The 20902-nt window shown below is 39.5% G+C and overlaps 1 protein-coding gene across 1 annotated transcript; it reads left to right on the plus strand.

Moving 5' to 3' along the window:
* Positions 1 to 2163: 2163 nt before the first annotated feature.
* On the plus strand, positions 2164 to 19068 carry PRRG4 (proline rich and Gla domain 4). The gene is made up of 6 exons (XM_042905615.1): positions 2164 to 2355; positions 2695 to 2819; positions 9674 to 9837; positions 11420 to 11468; positions 12655 to 12787; positions 17961 to 19068. Exons 2-6 carry the CDS (start codon positions 2717 to 2719, stop codon positions 18193 to 18195), a joined length of 684 nt encoding a protein of 227 aa, XP_042761549.1. The 5' UTR covers positions 2164 to 2355; positions 2695 to 2716; the 3' UTR covers positions 18196 to 19068.
* Positions 19069 to 20902: the final 1834 nt, after the last annotated feature.

Genomic DNA, 20902 nt, shown 5'->3' on the forward strand with positions numbered 1-20902 from the left:
CCAAAAAAATAATGAATTGAGCATGAACAACATAAAAGGTGCTCTGCTGGGTACCATGGAGGATGTAAAGATAAATAAATCAGTTCCTGCCCTTATGAGAACTTTACAGGCTCACATTCTTGTTTCCTGTTCTAAGATGTCAACCACAAGAAATCATTTCTAGTCTCTTCTTTGTCTGATCTCAGTTGCTTAAAAACGATAAAAGGATTGAAGGAGAGAAGAAGGATCTATCCTAGAAACAAGTTAGAGAACAAGGTGGACAAATGGAAACTGAGGAGGAAAAAATATGGAAAAGGGGAAAGAAAGAGCACTATCCTGAAGGAATCAATGAAGACAACATTTCTGCAGAAAATTTAGGAAGAATTCAGTTAATTCTAAATAATTAGAATACAGTAGGCAATAGCCTTTGTGAGCAGAAAAAAATAATTGGGTGGATACTGAATTAATAAAAAACTAGAAAGGGGGAAAAAATGTTTCCTCTGATTTCCAGCAAGTGCCAAGCCACTTTGGTCAAAGCACAGAATCTTTTTTTTTTTTTTTTTTTTTTTTTTTTAACATTTATTTATTTTTGAGACAGAGACAGAGCATGAACGGGGGAGGGGCAGAGAGAGAGGGAGACACAGAATCGGAAGCAGGCTCCAGGCTCTGAGCCATCAGCCCAGAGCCTGACGCGGGGCTCAAACTCACGGACCGTGAGATCGTGACCTGAGCTGAAGTCGGACGCTCAACCGACTGAGCCACCCAGGCACCCCTGTTTTTTTTTTTTTAATGTTTATTTTTGAGAGAGAGAGAGTGCAAGCGGGGAAGGAACAGAGAGAGACACAGAATCGGAAGCAGGCTCTGGCTCTGAGCTGTCAGCACTGAGACCAATGTGGGTAGAGCTGGAAGTCAGGAACTGTGAGATCATGACCTGAGCCAAAGTTGGAGGCTTAACCGACTGAGCCACCCAGGGACCCCTCAGAATCTTAAGTAATGTTTCAAAGAATTGTGAAGCATGTTATTTGGACAATGAAGGGTGTGAATGTTACCTGAATAGGTCCTCTTACAGCCTGCTGCCTTCATTACTTGAGGCACCAATTCTCAAACGATTGGGTCTCTGGACGCTTTACACTCTATCAAGGGCCCTATAGAGCCTTTACTTATGTGAATTATATCTGATTATATCATATTACATAGTAAAACTGAGATATTTTCAAAATATTATTCCAAACCAAGACAACAAAGTGTACTTTTTTGTTGTTTCCTCGTAAACTCAAAGAAAAGTTCAAGATTCAAGATGTTTTTGCTTTTGTTTTTTTTTAAATAATGAGGTTACAGTTATCCTGGCAGGTACGATCAAAGACAGCTAAATTACAGTACTGAGAACAAATTAACTTTATTAATCTCTATAGAAACGTACATGTGGATACTTAAAACTACTACCATAGAAAACACAATAATATCCATACAGGCATTCTATTAGAGTGATGACACCATTCACGTCAAATGGCCTCTGGAAATTTCCGTTGTACAGTCGTGAGACAACGGAAGTGAAAAAGGCAAATCATGTCTTTTTACCCTAATGGAAATAGTTTTGACCTAGGAGACCCCTTGAAAGGATCTTAGAAACATCCCAAGACCTGGCGGACCACGATTTGAAAACCAATGCAATCGATTAGTTTTAAAGTCACTTCCCATTTCCTATTACTAGTGAAGTGTATTTTCTCTGGTGAATATTTTGTTTTCGTTCCCGGACCACCCTCTGAGAACCGCTGACCTAAAGTAACCACAAGACAGACCTCTAGCCCAGGAAAATCCAAAGCGACAAGCCCGCGGGATGCGCGGGGGGGCGCTCTGCTTACCACCGAGCACTTTTGAAAATGCCCCCTGAACTCGCAAGCAACGCCGGGTCTAGAAACCAGTCCAAAACCTGCCACCCGCGCGCCAAGGCGGGGCCAGAACTGGCTGCAGGCGGCCGGGCTCGCCCGAGGCTCCCGGCTGAAGCTGCGGCGGCTCGGGAAGCACCCGCGGATCGCCCGCCCGCCGCAGGTAGGCCGGCCCCCGGGGAGGAGGAGCGCGGTGGGTGCTCCCCAGGTAGCCGCCTCCGCCCTCCCTCTCCCACTGCTCTGCTCCGCGGCCTCTCGGGATCAAGGCAGAAACTTAACGCCGCGCGTCCCCGGGCGCCCCTCCGCAGACCCCAGGCGCTTCCACGGCCCGAACGCGGAGGCCACTCCGGCCTTGCGGAGAGAGAGGCCGGGATTGTCGCCGAGATTTGGGGGTAGGGGACGCCGGGACGGAGGGTCTGGCGGCCTCAGGGACCACCCGCCGACGGGGCTTCGGCCCGGGAACTGCAGGAACATGCGCCCAGAGCCTCAGGTGCGGGGCCCGACGGCTTGGCTAGGGCCGGGAATGGGTTTCTCAGAGCGGGGCCCCCTCGGCGGACCGGGTCCGATTGGAACTGAAGGTAGAGGGCTGCCCGCGGCGACAGGTGTCCGCTCAGCAGTCGGCAGAGCCCCGGGGGCGCAGCATTTGTCACTAGGCGCTCTCAGAGCCGCTTTCCGGGCGCTGGTCGGGCCCGGGTGACCGAAACCCGAGAGCGGGGCGCAGTCGGGCGGTTGCTGGGAGCGCAGCAGGTGGGTGACTCAGTTCCCACGAAAACTCAAAGCGCTGAGCCAGGGGCTTTTTTGACTTTTTGCTGTTGTTATTTTGTTTCAGTTTGTTTGGCAGTTACCAGACTATGTTTGCACTTCTGGTTTTTCTCAGCCAACTGCGCATAGTTACCTTCGCGTTTCCTCATTGCACAAGAAGTCCAAAGGAGTCTGGGCATGCTGGAGAAGAAGGTAAGCATGGCCTCCGTTCCGAGGAACCCCCCCCCCCCCCGGAAACCCGAGCCACGTATTACAGATCTCCAGCGAGAAAGTGTAGTCTTTGAAATTACATGCCCCCATCAATCATAAAAAGCACCAAAATATCCCTTAGTTTAATTTGTGGTTTATTTGGCAATGTTGTGGTTATGTTGGGTACAATTTATACAAATTTATTTCTGTAGGTTACTTTTGATAAATATATATTTAAGACCTTGTTTGTGGTTCACTGAATGGAAAGCCTGTTTCACCTTCTGAAAATCAGTGAGTGCCGTTTTTCTAGATGAGGCTATGTGGTAATTATAATGAGCATAATTACTTGTTCTTCCTGGAAAGATGGACAGGGAGTCCAGGATCTAGTCTGGACTTGTGATGAGACCCTGGGCAAGTTACTTAACCCTTCTCCACTTGAATTTCTTCCTCTGTAAAATGATGGGGGTGGGGAGTAGAATGATCTGATCCCTGAGGTGCTTTTTGACATCATATTGTCTGATTATCTGGATGAAGTCAGATGGTTGTGGGAAGATTAGGCTTGGGGCTTGCTAACCTAGAATTTCATACCTTGCGGGTTCCAGGTCATAAACAGACTAGTTCCTGATCACATTTTAAAAGTCTATCTTAGAAAAAGCAGACAAGAGGGGTGCCTGGGTGGCTCAGTTGGTTAAGCCTTGGACTCTTGGTTTCCGCTCTCTTGGTTTAGGTGAGTCCAAGCCCCACATTGGACTCTGTGCAACAGTGAGGACCCTACTTGGGATTCTCTCTCTCTCCCTCTCTTTCTGCCCTGCCCCCACTTGCACTGTCTCTGTCTCTCTCAAAATAAATAAACTTTAAAAAAAGAAAAGAAAAGCCAGAAAAGAAAAAAAAAATTGGCTTCGGTTTCAGCATCCTCTCTGCCTAGCCATTATGCTTCCCTACCCAGTGCCAATATTTTGGATCTACTTCTTTCTCTACACATTCCTGTCCCTTGTTCCTTCTCATCAGATCTAGTCTCAGCTCATTTTCATTTGGGAAGGATCTGTTACACTAATACTCCTGGATAACTTATTAATGATTTATAAAGCTGAGTGTATTAAACCTTCCAGGAGGGTGTGTGTGTGTGTGTGTGTGTGTGCATGTGTGTGTGTGTGTGTATTTTAAGATAGGACATCTTAACCCAAAAGGATAGGTATCTTAACCCAAAAGAGTCAAACCCTAATAGCAGAATTCTAGGCAATGGATAAGCTAGCTAGTGAGTATAGGGACAGATTTTAGAAGGAGATCCTTCTCAGTGCCTCCCAAGTTACACCACATATGTAAGATTGAAGGTCTACACTCAGTGGGACCAGGCGCTGATCCCCAGTATGCTTATGAGTATATTCATTCATTCACATAATACAGACATAAAAGACATTCTCAAGGACATCACAGACTATGGAAGGAATTTAGAGATCATACTCGAGTGCAGAAGACTGGAAATATCTGTGGGAAATGTAAACAAGGAATCCTGTATTTCTTAAGTTTATTTATTTATTTATTTATTTATTTAGAGAGCGAGCATGTGGGGGAAGGGCAGAAAGAGAGGGAGAGAGAGAATCCCAAGCAGGCTCGGAGGTGTCAGTGTGGAGTGTGGAGCCCATTGTGGGGCTCAATCCCGTAAACCTCAAGACCACACCTGAGCTGAAATCAAGAGTCAGATGCTTAACCGATTGAGCCACCCAGGTGCCCCAAGGAATCTTATATATTTAAAGAGCTAATTTGTTCAGTTAGTAATCACTTTATTATCACATACTATGTGCCAGGCCCAATGCTAGGTGCTGGAGATACAGCAGTGAAAGACTAGTCCCTGCCCTGGAAGACCTCTTCATCTGGCAAAGGGGGTAGGATGTAAAGAGATAATCTCCATAAGCTCTGTGACAGAGGTAGGGACAGAGAGCTCCAGAGAGAGGAAAGAGTAGCAGTAACTCTGTCTCTGGAGAGTTGTATGGCACAGAAGCCAATAATAAGTGGTGATATGAAAAGTAAACAGGAAAATAAAGGACCTTCAGCTAAACTCTGATAAAGCCCAAGGGTGGAGTTGAAATGACTTAAAAGGAGTTTATTTAGAAAACATGGCATGAAAGAGGGAGAAGGAGAGAGGGAGCAAAAAAATCCCTGGGTTGGTGGGTTTGAAACATCAGAAAGCAGAGACAGCCTCTTAGGACAGCCTTAACTGGGAGAAATAAACATGGGAAGAGAACCTGAGGAGGCAAATACAAAAGTACAAAGGACCGCATATCCTCCAGCAATGGGCGGAGGGAAAATAGGAACTCTCACAGGAAGTCCCGAATGCCCCAGGACCAGGAGGTTTGCTTCTTTGGATAACAAACAAATTGACAGTTACATAGGACCCAAACAACAAAGGACAGTATTTCTCCTAAGATCAAAAGGGTGGCAGGAACAAGTTTAATGAAGCACTGAAAGTCTGAGGTCAACCACTGATGGAATCAGAACTTTCACACTCAGGGAAGTGGCAAACAGCAGCCCCTGGAGGCCATGTTTAATTTGGGGGTGAAGATTTTACTGGCATAAATATCATCCCAAGAACAATAAAAATGTTTATGATTCTCTCTTTCTTACTTTCCTTTCAAGTTGAAAGTAGTTCTATTGAATCCCATCTGGAGGGCACAGAGTATTTTTTAAAAAAATTTTTAATGTTATTTTATATTTGGGGGGGGGGGTGCAAAGAGAGCCAGAGACAGAATTTGAAGGAGGCTCCAGGCTCCAAGCTGTCAGCACAGAACCAGATGTGGGGCTCAAACCCACAAGCCGTGGAATCATGACCTGAGCCAAAGTCAGACACTCAACCAACTGAGCCACCCAGTCGCCCATGGAGAGCAGAGTATTTTTATAATTCAAATAACCTGCTTGAAGGAAAGACCAACCGTGAGAAATTTGTGTTGCTTTCTTAGCCAATAAAATGTAAAGATCTAGCCACATCTGAGAAATAGCAATACAAAAGCAGATTTCTAATTCTCCATTCTAAAATTAGATTTCATATAGTAAGTATAGCTAAGTTAGGCAGGCCATGAGTTACTTCATCACTGGTTTAGTATTTTAAACCTACAATAAACTGAGTAATACCAGATTATACCTATGAATTGTTTTAACTAGTAGAATTTAGGTCGAAGAGTTTCTTCCCAATATAGAAAAGTTGAGTTCATTCATTCATTTAGTAAAGTTTTTTGAGTGCCTTGTCTGTGTCAGGAACTGCATGCCTACTTGAATGAAATTTTTTCTTCTAATGAGGGAAACAGTGGTAACAAGTAAGTGGGTAACACATATAAAACACCTGATGGTGATAAGTGCTATGGAGAAAAACAAAGTATAGTAAGGGACAGGGGAGTGCCAGAGGTGGGTGGGTGGGGATGGGAGTTAAGCTAACATTGAACAAAATCCTGAAGGAGATGGAAGAACAAACTGAAAGAAGAAAGTTCTGTTCAGGAGAAATAGCAAGTACAAAGGCGCAATGGAAGCCAGTGAGGCTACAACACAATGTTAAAAACAGACTGTAGGGAAGCAAGGCAACCCCTTCGAGGGCCAATGTAAGAATCCCAATGAGAGATGATGGTGACTTGGAAATTTTTTCATTTTGTCTCTATTTGGTAGTAGCATAAAATCTATAAGAAGACAAAGGAGAATAAAGAATAGAAAGATTTCATCATACTGGTTGCCTTTTAGAATATTTTTTTCTTTTCTTTTCCTTTTAGAGAGAGAACACGAGCAGGGGAGAGGGGCAGAGGGAGAGAAAATCCCAAGCAGGTTCCACACTCAGCACAGAGCCCAACTTGGGGCTCGATCCCATGACCCTGGGACCAGGATCTTAGCCAAAATCAAGAGTCCAACACTCATCTAGGGGCGCCTGAGTGGCTCAGTCGGTTGAGCGTCCAACTTTGGCTCAGGTCAGGATCTTGCAGTTTGTGAGTTTGAGCCCTGCATTGGGCTCTGTGCTGACATCTCAGAGCCTGGATCCTATTTCAGATTCTGTGTCTCCCTCTCTGTGGCCCCTTCCCTGCTCATGCTCTGTCTCTCTCTGTCTCTCAAAAATGAATAAACATTAAAAAAATTTTTTAAAAAAGGGAGTCCAACACTCATCTGACTGAGCCACCCATGCGTCCCTAGAATATTTCTGAAAACAGTTATCAACAGTGATTCCATTCTAGCTTCCCCACCACCCCAGTCCAAATAGCCCATACATGTTATTTATAACATAGATATGTATATGCTGGAATAGTGCAGGCAAATAGAAACATAATGTAAACCACATAAATAATTTAAAATTTTCTTTTTTTCTTTTCTTTTTTTTAATGTTTTTTCATTTTTGAGAGAGAGACAGAGCATAAGGCAAGAAGTGGCAGAGAGAGACACACACAAAGACTCTGAAGCAGGCTCCAGGCTCTGAGCTATCAGCAAATAGCCTGATGCAGGGGGCTGCAAGATCATGACCTGAGCCAAAGTCGGGACACTTAACCTACTGAGCCACCCAGGTGCCCCCAAAATTTAAAATTTTCTAATAACCATATTAAAAATGTAAAAATAATTGATAAAATTGTATGTTTTTCATATATTTAATTTAAGCCATTATATCCTAAATGTCATTTCCAAATATAAGCAATATAAGACATTGATATATTTCACTTTTTTAATTAAGTCTTTCGAATCCAGTGTATATTTTACATTTATAGCACATCTCAATTCAAATTGGCCATAGTTCAGTTCTCAATAGCCATATGTGTGCCTAATGGCTATTGTATTGAACAAAATAGCTCTATAATATTCAGACCTATTTGGAAAGGTGATTGATTAGTGGAAAAAAAATATCTTGGACAAGGTGTGACTGTTCTCAAGGGGCTAAGAATAAATGGCTAACCTGAGATCATTCACAAATCAATATTAATCTTTCAAGCCATGCTCTCTCATTAGTACTCAGTATTTCAGTTGCCCACTTTAATATATTCTTCCTTTATAGTAATGGTTAGCAGTGAAAAATACCAAATTCTTTTAAGCATTTGTTGTAGTTTTCAGTTTCTGAATTCCAGTCTTGGTAATGTGACCTGGAACAAGATTTCTTTTTTTTTTTTTTTAATGTTTATTATTTATAGTATGCATGAACACAGAAGGGAAGGGGCAGAGTCCCAAATAGGCTCCTCACTGTCAGTGCAGAGCCCCATGTGGACTTGATCTCAGGAATCGTGAGATCATGGCCTGAGTGGAAATCAAGAGTCAGTCGCTTAACCGACTGAGCCACCTAGGTGCCCCAGGAGCAAGATTTTTTAAGCATTCTTTGTGTGATACCAGAATGAGTTTAAAGTTTGTGGGTTTTTAAAATACTGCCATGGTGGGACATTTTGGTTTTGTGTCAACCTATGCTAAACTCTATCGTGTTTACCATTTACCTTCCCAGAAAAGACAGAGGGAGTCTTATAAAGTATTGGAGACACATATTTGGAGGGTAGGTAGAAGGAACTAATTCTTTAGGAGGGGCTGAATGTCTTTTTTTTTTTTTTAACGTTTATTTATTTTTAAGAGAGAAACAGAGAGAGACAGAGCACAAGCGAGGGAGGGGCAGAGAGAGGAAAGAGAGGGAGACACAGAACCCAAAGCAGTCTCCAGGCTTGAGCTGACAGCAGCCAGCCCAACATGAGGCTTGAACTCACAAACCGTGAGATCATAACCTGAGCCACCCAGGCGTCCTGGGGCTGAATGTCTTTTAATTAATCTTATAATTAACCTATAATTTTATTAACTTAGAAGTTTAAAATTTTATAAGTTTTTAGTATAAACTTGCTCTAAAATTTTTAATATATTGGGATGCCTGGATAGCTCAGTTGGTTGGGCATCCGACTTTGGCTCAAGTCATGATCTCACACTTTGTGAGTTTGAGTCCTACGTTGGGCTCTGTGCTGACAGCTCAGAGCCTGAAGCTTGCTTCAGATTCTGTGTCTCCCTCTCTCTCTCTTCCCCTCCCCTGCTCATGCTCCATCTCTCTCAAAAGTAAATAAACATTAAATTTTTTTTTTTAATTAGGGGCGCCTAGGTGGCTCAATCACTTGAACATCCAACTTTGGCTCAGATTATAATCTCACAGTTCATGGGTTTAAACCCCAAATCAGGCTCTGTGCCAACAGCTCAGAGCCTGGAGCCTGCTTTGGACTCTGTGTCTCCCTCTCTGTCTCTTCCCCTTCCCTGCTCACACACACACACTCTCTCTCTCTCTCTCTCAAAAATAAATAAACATTTTAAAATTTTTTAATTAAAAAATTAATATAAATGTATGAATTTATAATTTTAAAACATAAAAAGATCTTAGTAATAATTTAGTTCATTTTCCAATTTTACAAATGAAGAAATAGCAAACCAGAGATGTAAGTGACTATCCCAGGATACACAGCCAATAGCTAAGCCAAATCAAAACCGAGAATCTCTGTCTTCTCTTAGTCCAAAACTCTATCCATGACACCAAACTAATTTTTCTCAGTCAAGATAATAGAGAGCCAACCCTTTAGAAGTAGAATAGTCTGACCTGTCATTTCTTGGAAATGTTATTATCTGGAGGGAAAAGTGATATTTAAATAATTTTCATTTATGCTAATAATTTGGGCATAAATCAAAATTATACTTATGCTAGTATATGTATTTCATATTTAACAGAAATTATTTTTACTGATGAGATTTCTTTTTGTCAGGACTTAAAACCATACAAGAAAATTTGGTATAATCTTACATCAAGAGAATTATTCACTTTTCCACAGTTAAAACAGAAATCTTCTGCCCTATTTTTATCAACCTTTGAAATCTTTCTATTTCTTTATTAGTCTTCACATCAAAAGAAGAAGCAAACCTTTTCATACGTAGACACCTCCTATACAATAGATTTGATTTGGAGCTCTTCACGCCCGGTGACCTAGAAAGAGAGTGCATAGAAGAACTTTGTAATTATGAGGAAGCCAGAGAAATTTTTGTGGATGAAGACAAAACGGTAATTTGGTTGATAATGTTAATTGACTGGAAATTATTATTATTAAATGATACTTAAAGTGTCACTCTCAGTCATCAGAGATTTTATGGTTAAAATAAAATCAAGATTGTATACCTGTTACCCCTCTTTACTTCTTTAAAATGATAATTAAGCTATTTAAACTTGGTTTTTATATTTGATTAAATGGGCTTGTAGTAATTAGCAAGTTGTCAATTATGCTGTGATTTTGTGTGTTTAATGTTTATTATATTCAAAAACAATTATAAGGCAGAGTGAATTAAATTTTAAGAGATTATTTGAGTTAGTTCTCGGACTCTTAGTTAGCTTCAATCATTCTAGACTCAGAAATTTTCCTATCAGTGACCTTATCTTTTCTGATTACTGTTATGTATTAACAATCTATTATGTCAACTGCTCTGCCAAAGACTGAAGATACAAAATATATAGTCTCTGCATTCAGGAGTTTATTGTTTGGTATATCTGTGTAATTCAAGGGAAAAAACTTTCAGAAGTTCTCCCTTTTTAAAATTTATTTTGAAGGGGGTGGGGAGGGACAAAGAGGGAGAATCCCAAGCAGGCTCTACACTGTCATTGCAGATTCCGACTCAGGGTTCGATCTCATAAACCGTGAGATCATGAACTGAGCCAAAATCAAGAGTCAGACACTCAACTGACTGAGCCACCCACATGCCCCCTAGATGTTCTCCTTTAAAATAGAATTAAATCCTATCTATTAATCTTGGAACAGTACAAAAAAAAATGGACAGCACTATCCCTGTATAACCTGGCACATTCTTAAAGAATGTTAAGTGATCCAAATTCTTTACTTTTGTAAATTAAATAACAGCTCCTTTTTCCCTTCCTCAAGAGTCCTGTTTTACTCTTTGGTCAATAAGAGCTCCAGGTATCCTTCAAATGCAGGTATTAATGGAACTTAGTTCCTTTTTCTTCTAAAATTGCTCCCAGACTCTCATTCCCCACTGATATCTGCCACATCTTTTGGAGAAGGAAAACAAAGTCTGTACTTTGTAGTTGTGCCTGTTGAAATTTTATTCTGTTTGTCACAAACCCATTGAATGATTTTATCATGGTTCCTTAAAATCTGCTTCATTCTCTCAGGAAACACTGAACTTACAGAATCTCAAGGATGTCTTTCTCAATCAACACCTTTCAATAAAATCTAGCAAACTTAGGGCCCACCTAGCACAGAGAAGTTCAGACTCCTTTTCAAACTTGGTAATGGGTCCACGGTTTCAGCTCCCACCTTTGGTGCTGTCACCGACTCACTGATAGTTTCACCTGATGCCTGAGTGGGGACTCTGAGCAGGTGAAGGGAGAACGGCAGAGTACAGCAGTGGGGAGCTGGCATGGCCAGTAATCCCCTGACCAATTTCAGAGTTGGGAGAAACAGTGGTGGGTGGTAGTGCTTTAGTTAGAATGAGTCACACCCTCTAGCTTGAATAAACTGGTATCTTACCTGTGGCACATGCCAAGAATTTACCACCCCTGTGTGGGTCATTGGGACCAAATGAAATGATAATAAAACAATGAAATAAACTTGGCATGTTTGCTTTTCTCTTAGGTGGCATTTTGGCAAGAATATTCCATCAAAGGACCAACCACAAAATCAAGTAAGGCAAGAATTGACCAAATTTAATGTTTTTCCCACCCTCTCTCTATTATAATACATTTTAGTTTCATTGTTTGAGTTTGGTTGTTGCTTAACATACATACCTTGTAAACCCAGGGAATATTTCTCAATTATACACTGGGCTATCTAAGACAGAGGAAGCCATGTTCATCTTTACACACTGAAAATCAAGTTTGGTGAGATACTAGGGAAATGAGATAATAGGCTTAAAGGTGTTTTAAACAACTCAGCTAAGTCGAGACTTGCACAGAATAAAAGTAGGACTCCATTAGTTCCAAGTAGTAAGCTATTTTAATGTTTTTTTCTCTTTTACCATTGCAAGTGAGTGGAATACTTCTGCTACTAGGTGAATTAAGAGTGTTAGAATTCAGTAACTTCTACAGAGGGGAGATCCTTTATTTTCTCTATATTTATCATTTGTAGCTGCTTTTTAGTCAAGTCTTCTTTGCCAACTCTTTCATTCCCCTCAGGTAGAGCCCCAGCTCTGAGGAGACTTTATTACATTGCTATGCTAGTGTTTCTTAGTACATTTATCTGTGTATTTAATACTGAAATGTGCCTAGTTAGACAAAGAATGTTTTGTTTTGTATTTTTTTAAGTTTATTTACTTATTTAGTAATCTCTACACGCAACATGGGGCTTGAACTCATGACCCTGAGATCAGGAGCCACCTGTTCTTCCAACTTGGCCAGCCAGGCACCCTAGAATATGTTTAGTCTTAAATACTATTCATTTAATATGATCTATTTAAAGTAAATGAGGGGCACCTGGGTGGCTCAGTTGGTTGAGCATCCAACTCTTGATTTCGGCTCAGGTTGTGATCCTAGGGTCAAGGGATTGAGCCCCATGTTGGGCTCCACGCTGAGTGTGGAGCCTGCTTGGGATTCTCTCTCTGTCTCTGGAAATAAAGAAATAAACTTAAAAAAAAATTAAATAAAATAAATGAAACTATAACTAGGACTTTTAGGAAGTGCCATTTACAAATTTTTCAGGTCATGTCGCTAACACAAAGACTTTTTAGAAAAATCAATATTATTAGATGCTTAATAGAATGTTTAGATCCAGTGTTAAATTTATTGAAATCATAGGTAGTGCTTTCCAGTTAGTATATATTTTTAATGATTTTAAAATATTAAATAAATATTAACTAAATGACTTCTCTTAAGATGGCAACAGAGAAAAAATTGATGTCATGGGCCTTCTGACTGGATTAATTGCTGCTGGAGTATTTTTGGTTATTTTTGGATTACTTGGTTACTATCTTTGTATCACCAAGTGTAACAGGCAACAATATCCAGGGTAAGTACCATGTAAAAATATTTAATTCACTATTATACATTCTATATTGTTATTTTATTAAAAACATTTTTGTAATGTTTATTTATTTTGAGAAAGAGAGAGTATAAGCATGGGAGGGACCGAGAAAGGCGGGGAGAGAGAATCCCAAGCAGACTCTGCACTGCCAGAGCAAAGCCTGAGGCAGGGCTTGATCCCACGAACCACAAGATCATGACCTGAGCTGAAACCAAGAATCAGATGCTTAACCAAGTGAGCCACCCAGGCACTCCTCTATGTCGTTATTTTTAAATGGATAAAAGTGGCTGCCTATTTTTTTTAAGTAAATTTTTTATTTTGGAATAACTTTAGATATACAGGAAAGTTGCCAAGATAATGCAGAGTTTTCCCATCCTTCATCCAGTTTCTCTCATTGTTAGCATCTCACATCTCACACTCCCAGAGAACATTTGTAAAACAAACAAACCAACACCGGTATGTTACTGTTAACTAAACTTTAGACCTTATTCAGATTTCACCAATTTTGCCATTCATGTCCTCTTTCTGCTCTAGGACACAGTCAAGATACCACACTGCATTTAGTTGACATGTCCCTCTGGTCTCCTCTAGTCTGTGACAGTGGTTTGGTTACCTAATTTAACACTTACATAAACAATCTATTGACGCTATTTCCAAGGTCCTTCAAAAGAATATAAGAGAATTCACAAGTGTCAACTTGAGTGTTTAATATTTCCTTCTCAAGCAGGAGGCAGATACCAGTGTCCTCACATTGTTTCCAGAAGCAAGAAGTCCCATCATTTACTCTGAGTCCCAGTATGAGCAGATCTAGCCATGTGGCTACCCAATGAAATCAGTGTAACTAGTTTTAAATTCAAACATTTTATTGATATTTTAAATACAAATGAATGAAATAAAATGGTTACCACTTGAAGATAATAGCACATTAATAAAGCTTCATAAGGCTTCATAAAAGCCATAATTGTCTAGACAATAGAATCTCAGCATCCTCATAAAAATGAAAAGTTATTCTCCTCTATATTATCTCTATTACCTTCTCAGTAAGTGTAGATGAGTAAGTGTAACAATAACCTCATTTAAAAAAAAAGTACTAAGTGCTAAACAGGCTATTTGAAATTGATGCTTACATATCCCTATTCACACTTTCAAAATCTATGAAAAGCTCATGACCATGACCAGGTGATGAAAGAGTTATGCAAATGGTGGTGATGGTTGAATAACATTGTGAATATAATTAATGCCACTAAGTTGCAACACTTAAAAATGGTTAAAAATGGCAAATTTTATGTTATATATATTTTGCCACAATAAAAATTTTTTCTTCATTGTAAGTTAAGAGTTTAGGACAACAAATGTGGAATTAGGATTCATCTACTGGAGAATAAAAACTAAAGCCATGGGGTGCCTGGCTGACTCAGGTTGGTAAAGCATGTGACTGTTGATCTCAGGATCATGACTTTGAGCCCCACGTTGGACATAAATATTACTTAAAAAAAAACTGAAGCCACGAGAGTAGGCAAATATTCTAAGTGTGATGAAAAGACAGATGGAGAAGGACAGAGCCTTCAAGGATGCCCACAACAAAGGTGCAGAAAGAGGGTGGAGGACAGGGGCAACATATATTGTAATTCCATCCCCAAGCTGGAATTCCTGAACAACTCCCTGAGGCATTAACATGACCTGTGCGCATGGACAAAAGAGTTTGTCAGAGAGCTCTGTAAATCCTGGAAAATTTTGAGAAACGAGAGAAAGTAAGGAAGAACTTACTTAATTCTTCTTAAGCCACTATCTTTTAAGCTGAGAGACTTTTATTAATTTACCTTATTTAATATAGAAAATGAGCAAGGTCTTTCCATTTTCTAGGACTTTTGACTAATATTTTATTCAGGGTGGCTTTCTCCACAAGTAGGGGAGGGAGTCCTGTAAACTCACAGGCTAATGAAGATACAGGCAAAATTGACTATGGAGACTCTTCTTGCCTTTTATCTTTCTTTTCCACCCCATTCATAATGTCTTTCCCAAAAAGTTCGTGTATACCCTCACGTTTAATAATTGCACTCAAAGTCTGTGATAGCCTAGCCATTATTCAGTGTCCTCATGCATGGCGTTTTCTTCTCTTTTGTTTTTCTTCATCTTTCTACTTTCTGCACCACTACATCTTCTTTCTTACCTTATGCTTTTTTTTTTTCCTCTGAAATCTTGTAGCTTCTTCCCTGCTTTAGGTTAGAAGCAGAATACAAAGGTAGCAAAGTAGTGCCATTATTGTGTATGTTTTCTGTGTATGTTGTTGTAAAATTTAAAAACCCTGAATATCTCTTATTTTATTTTTTAAAGTTTATTTATTTATTGAAGTAATCTCTATACCCACCATGGGGGCTTGAAATCTTGACTTAGAGATCAAGAGGTCCTATGCTCTACTGACTGAGCCCTCCAGGCACCCGTAATATCTCTTTATTTTGTATTTTTGAATGTTTATCCATTTTTGAGAGAGAGAAAAAGAGCACAGGGGGAGAGGGGGAGGCAGAGAGGGAGACAGAGGCTCTGAAGTTGGTTCCATGCTGACAGCACAGAGCCCGACACAGGGCTCAAACTCAAGAACTGCAAGATCAAGACAAATAAAGTTGCTTCCTGGAAAGAAAAAAAAAAAACAACTGCAAGATCATGACCTGAGCCGAAGTCCGATGCTCAGCCGAGTCACCCAGGTGCCCATCTCGTATTTTGAAAGCAATATTAGTGAGGTGCCTGGCTAGCTCAGTCCATAGAGTGTGTGGAGTCTTGATCTTGGGGTTGTGAGTTCAAGCTCCACATACTTGGGTATAGAGTGGGTATAGAGATTACTAAGAATAAATAAATAAACTTTTAAAAATCATAAAAAAATAAAAGTAGGATTAGTTACTAATGTTAGTGTAGTATAATGCTATACAGTTCACATATCAGTTTTACATCTGTTTTCTCACTTTGATCCCCAGAGCAACCTTTTGAATTTTAGGGGACATTAAAAACTAGGTTTATGAGATATTCTCTTATTTGGGGATTAACTTTTAAACACTTACTAAAGTACTTTTCGTCTATTATCCCAAGAAATTCTTCTAGCAGAGTTATTTGTTCTCTTTCTGTATTTCACAAGTCTGGAAGTGGGGGAAGGGTGAGGAAATATTTGAGAAAGAAAAAAGTAAAAAATAAGATTATTGTCAGAAAAGTTGTCTCATTCCTCTGTCCAAACATGCCAAGAAATGGGAAATAAGATCTTTTCATTTCTTAGTTCCTGTATTTTATGGAGAAAAATGGGCATAAGATGATGTCAGTTTATTTGAAATGTTATTGGTGCATACTTTCTGATATGAATCATTTAAGATGTATATAAGAAATCACTGTGTAGATTATTTAATAATTTTTATATTGTCTCTTATATCTTTAAAGTTTGTTTGTTTTGTGAGAAAGAGAGAGAGGGCATGAGCGTGTACACTCATGCACAAGCAGGAGTGGGGCAGAGACAGAGGGAAAGAGAGAATCCCAAGCAGGCTCCATGCTGTCATCTCAGAGCCCAATGTAGGGCTCAAACCCATGAACTGTGAGATCATGACCTGAGTTGAAATCAAGAGCCTTACATGTAACCAACTGAGCCACCCATGTGCCTCTGTCTCTATATCTTAAAATTTGAACGTAGACATGGAAAATTTTATTTGTTCAAATAAAACACTTGTCTCTCCTATTCTCTGTCAGCAAACAAATAGAACTTTTGGTCATAAGCTAATGAAGGTGGCAAGTGACTAGCCTACCATGACTATGTTCCAGATTTCTGGCAGAGGAGGAATTGTGTGGAGCCCTCTAAATAAGCTTGTGATGGATGCTCTCAGTCACCCCCAGCTAACTGAAAGGCTAGTCATCCTGTCTCCTTCCCTCTAGTTTCATATCTCATTATTACCTCCAAGGAAAAGGTGTTCCAAGGTGCAAATTGACTGCCTTGGTTTGGAAAAGTTTCCAGTATTTTGCATCTGCTTAACTCTTGTTAGGAAGAATATTGTAAATATTGTCTAGAAGTTGGGGATTAACCTATGAATTCTAACTATCTTATCAGCCATAGCTCTATGAACTTGATTTACACATTAAGTGCTTCATGTACAGCCCACTTCACAGTCTAAACCAATAAATTTACTAATGTTTAAATTATAATTGGTAATTCAATAGTGAGAAGGGAAAACAAAGGTTCATAACACCAGACCTGTGTTGCATATTAATTTTCATTGGCTGGTGTAGCTGACAAAGTTTTGTGAAAATGGTGGGGCTTGAACTAGGCCATATTTTTTAAAATTGTTGGTCTTAGGTCAATGGAGTGCGGAAAAGACAATAATCTGAGAAAGCAAACAATGCCAGTGAAAGCACAGAGGCAGGACAGAGAATTCATTGCACATAGTACTTTCGCAAGAGCAAAAAGCTGTAAAAAATAAGGTGAGGCCAGGATAAGGGAGGCTCTAAAAAGGAGGCATGGAGTTGAACTTGACTCAGTGGAAAGTAGGCTTCAGGTTACACTTTTGCAGGGAAGAGGGACATGACAGAAGTGCTGTTTAGGAGGAATGGACCAGGCAGCAGGACTGCAGGGGCAATAGGAGAGAGACAGGCATCACCTGTTGTGATTATCTCTGTGACATCACTTCCCTTGGCTTGGAGTAATGCTGCCTTTCAACAAGAAAGGATTTGGTTTCACAACATATTTTGAGAAAGTTCTCTGTCAGGAGTGGGAGAAAAAGGGAATTAGTATGTTTTGAGCCCTTATTATAGTATTCCAGACAGTGCTTAGATACTTTAAATATGACATCTTTCTGAATCCACACAATACAACTCTGTTGAGGTAGCTATTATTATCCACATTTTATTGAGGGGGAAACTGAGTTAGATTACTTGCCTTTGGTCACGTAGCTATGAAATGATAGGATCCATTTTCATACCTGTGTCTGACTCCAAAACGCTTGCTCTTTCATCAGAGTTTATGTGTAAAATAAAACTGTTGTTATAGTAATAACAACAACTTTTATGAAAAGTTCAACTTTTGATAAGCTTTTGATCAACTTTTATCAACATAGTCAGTTGGGTTTTATAATATTGCCATTTTAACCTAAAATGCTGCCTTTCTAGATCTAACCGCAGTCTCTCCGTTTAGTTCTTCAGCCACCTATGTAAGAAGGGGCCGGCACACTCCCTCCATCATTTTCAGAAGACCTGAGGAGGCTGCCTTGACTCCATCACCACCTTCCGTAGAGGACACAGGATTACCTTCTTATGAACAGGCAGTGGCACTGACCAGAAAACACAATGTTTCCCCACCGCCACCATACCCCGGGCCAGCAAAAGGGTTTCGAGTATTTAAAAAGTCTATGTCGCTCCCATCTCACTAAGCCCATCATGGTGGAAAAGGAGATTCCTGTTATTTGAATGCTTTGTTTTCCCTGAACCAAAGAGACATGTCATATCAGCCCTTTATGACAAACTCTAAGGAGCAAAGAAAGAATAAGCATGTGTACCACACCACAGAAGTTCTGTTGGCATCTAGGACCTGAACTTGATCATTATCAGCTTGATAAGAAACTTTGATTCCATGTCTTTGCAGTAAAGAAGAGAGCACTTTTTTGTTTATTTTAATGGTTCAAAAACTCTGTTATGGATGCCATAGCTAGAACTAGTAAATATCCTTTGTACAGATAAAGGTTATAGATTTCTTGCATTGAATATAAAAAAAATGATTTCTGATCAGTAGATTACCAAAGTCAGCATATTGGACTCACCCTTTATTAGGATTTCTTTTTGGTTGGAAATACTTTACAAAATTTGATACTTCAGTATAAATTGGTGGCCTTAATCACTGGGTTTTACATTTTAAATAATTGCATAGTATTGAACCATAATTTGTAGGTTTTAGTTGTTAACAATTGCTGTCAGTCATGTTTTGCTATGGGGAGTAGGGAGTAATTTAAAGAAAAATCAGTTGCTAGAGAGTTAGTTCTTCAGAGGGTATAGGGTTGCAATGGCAAGGATTTGCAAGGGCTGTAATACTGTCAAATAAATACATAGGCTTCAAATCTAGGAGTGACTAGAACTTGATAAAGTTGCCCATTCTACTGACATGTCCATTTTCATTGCTAAATTATCTATGTATCACTATATATAATTATTTATCTTGAAAATGTGTTGAAGTTTATAAATAATAGTTTGAGAACATAGAAAATTTAATTTACTTTTCTGCTATTAAAATAATGCTGACTAAGGGGCGCCTGGGTGGCTCAGTTGTTTGAGTGTCTGACTTCGGCTCAGGTCGTGATCTCACAGTTCGTGGGTTTGAGATCCACATCGAGCTCACTGCTATCAGCATGGAGCCTGCTTTGGATCCTCTGTCCCCCTCTCTCTCTGCCCCTCCCCTGCTTTGCTCTCTCTCAAAAATAAACATTTAAAAAAATAAAATAATCTTTTAAAAAATAATAATAATAATACCGACTAAAGTTATCAACAACCCCTTGTACCTCTTAATGTCCAGACCCAAAACACCGTAAGTAATCGTTTTAACCTATACTTTTTGTCTCTTCTTCTAATTGTAGATATGACTAGTCTTCCTTAAGAATGTAGTAGAATATAAGCTATAAACCTCTGGAGTGAGTGTGTTTGCACACATTTATGTAAGTGGGTGTGGATGTAAATGTGAATTTGTTTTCTCTTTGCAGGAACTTAAGAAATAACATACTCCTGGCAAATAAAATAGAAAATTCTGTTCTTTTTGTTTTGCTAGGCATTGCATTTTCCAATTATTTAAGACCATGTGTAAAATTGTATTTTGTTTTATAATTTTTACAGAAGTGAAACTAAAACCCACATGTATTTGGTAATTCCTTCCAATTAAATGTTTACAAAGTATAAATTATCATTACAATATGTGTGTGTGAGTGTATATGTCTCTCTTTTAAGACAACATGATCTTAAGGCGGATATAAGCAAGACCTTAATCATTTCAGACTGCAACCACTTTATCCTTCTAGATTATGGGTCTCTTTAGTTGCTTGGCACAAAGAAATCATCTAGCAAAATTTAGGTATAATTTTAAAAAGTAGTCTTTTTACTTTTTTATTTTTATTTTTTTAATATGAAATTTATTGTCAGTTGGTTTCCATACAACACCCAGTGTTCATCCCAACAGGTGCCCTTCTCAATGCCCATCACCCACCCTCCCTCCCTCCCACTCCCCATCAGCCCTCAGTTTATTCTCAATTTTTAAGAGTATTTTTATTTTTTTAAAGATTTTATTTTTAAGTAATCTCTACACCCACTGTGGGGTTCAAACTCACAGCCCCAAGATCAAGAGTTGTATGCTCCACAAACTGAGCCAGCCAGGCACCCCAGGAAAAGAAGTCTTAAAAAATTTTTTTAATCTTTATTTTACATAGGTTCCATGCCCAACGTGAGGCTTGAACTCACCACCTTGAGATCAAGAGTCACATGCTCCACTGACTGAGCCAGCCAGGTACCCCAAAAGTAGTCTCTTTAGAGCGTCCTACATTACCTATAAAAATTTTACCATTATGGGGCACCTGGCTGGCTTAGTCAGTAGAACATGCAAGTCTTGATCTGGAGGTCATGAGTTTGAGCCCCACATTTGGTGTAGAGATTATTTTTAAAAAAAAGAAAATTACTACTAATCATACCTTGACTTCCCATAGGTACTTTTCTGATGTAACTTTGCACTTTGCCCTTATTTTAATTTTCTTTAAAATGTCAGAGGCAGGGGCACCTGGGTGGCTCAGTCAAGTATCCAAATTCAGCTCAGGTCATGATCTCATGGTTTGTGAGTTCGAGCCCCACATCGGGCTCTGTGCTGACAGTTTAGAGCCTGGAGCCTGTTTAGGATTTTGTGTCTCCCTCTCTCTCTGCCCCTCCTCCACTCACACTCTGTCTCTGTCTCTGTCACAAAAATAAACATAAATAAATAAATAAAATAAGAACTTAAAAAAAAATAAAATAAAATGTCAGAGGCAAATTCTACTTTGCTCATTTTGTAGCAGTCAGACTGAGGTGTAGAAGGATAACTTGCCCTAAATCTAACATGTTGGTGAGAGCTAG

The sequence above is a fragment of the Panthera leo genome, chromosome D1 (assembly GCF_018350215.1).
Source record: "Panthera leo isolate Ple1 chromosome D1, P.leo_Ple1_pat1.1, whole genome shotgun sequence".
In the NCBI taxonomy this organism is placed as follows: domain Eukaryota; kingdom Metazoa; phylum Chordata; class Mammalia; order Carnivora; family Felidae; genus Panthera; species Panthera leo.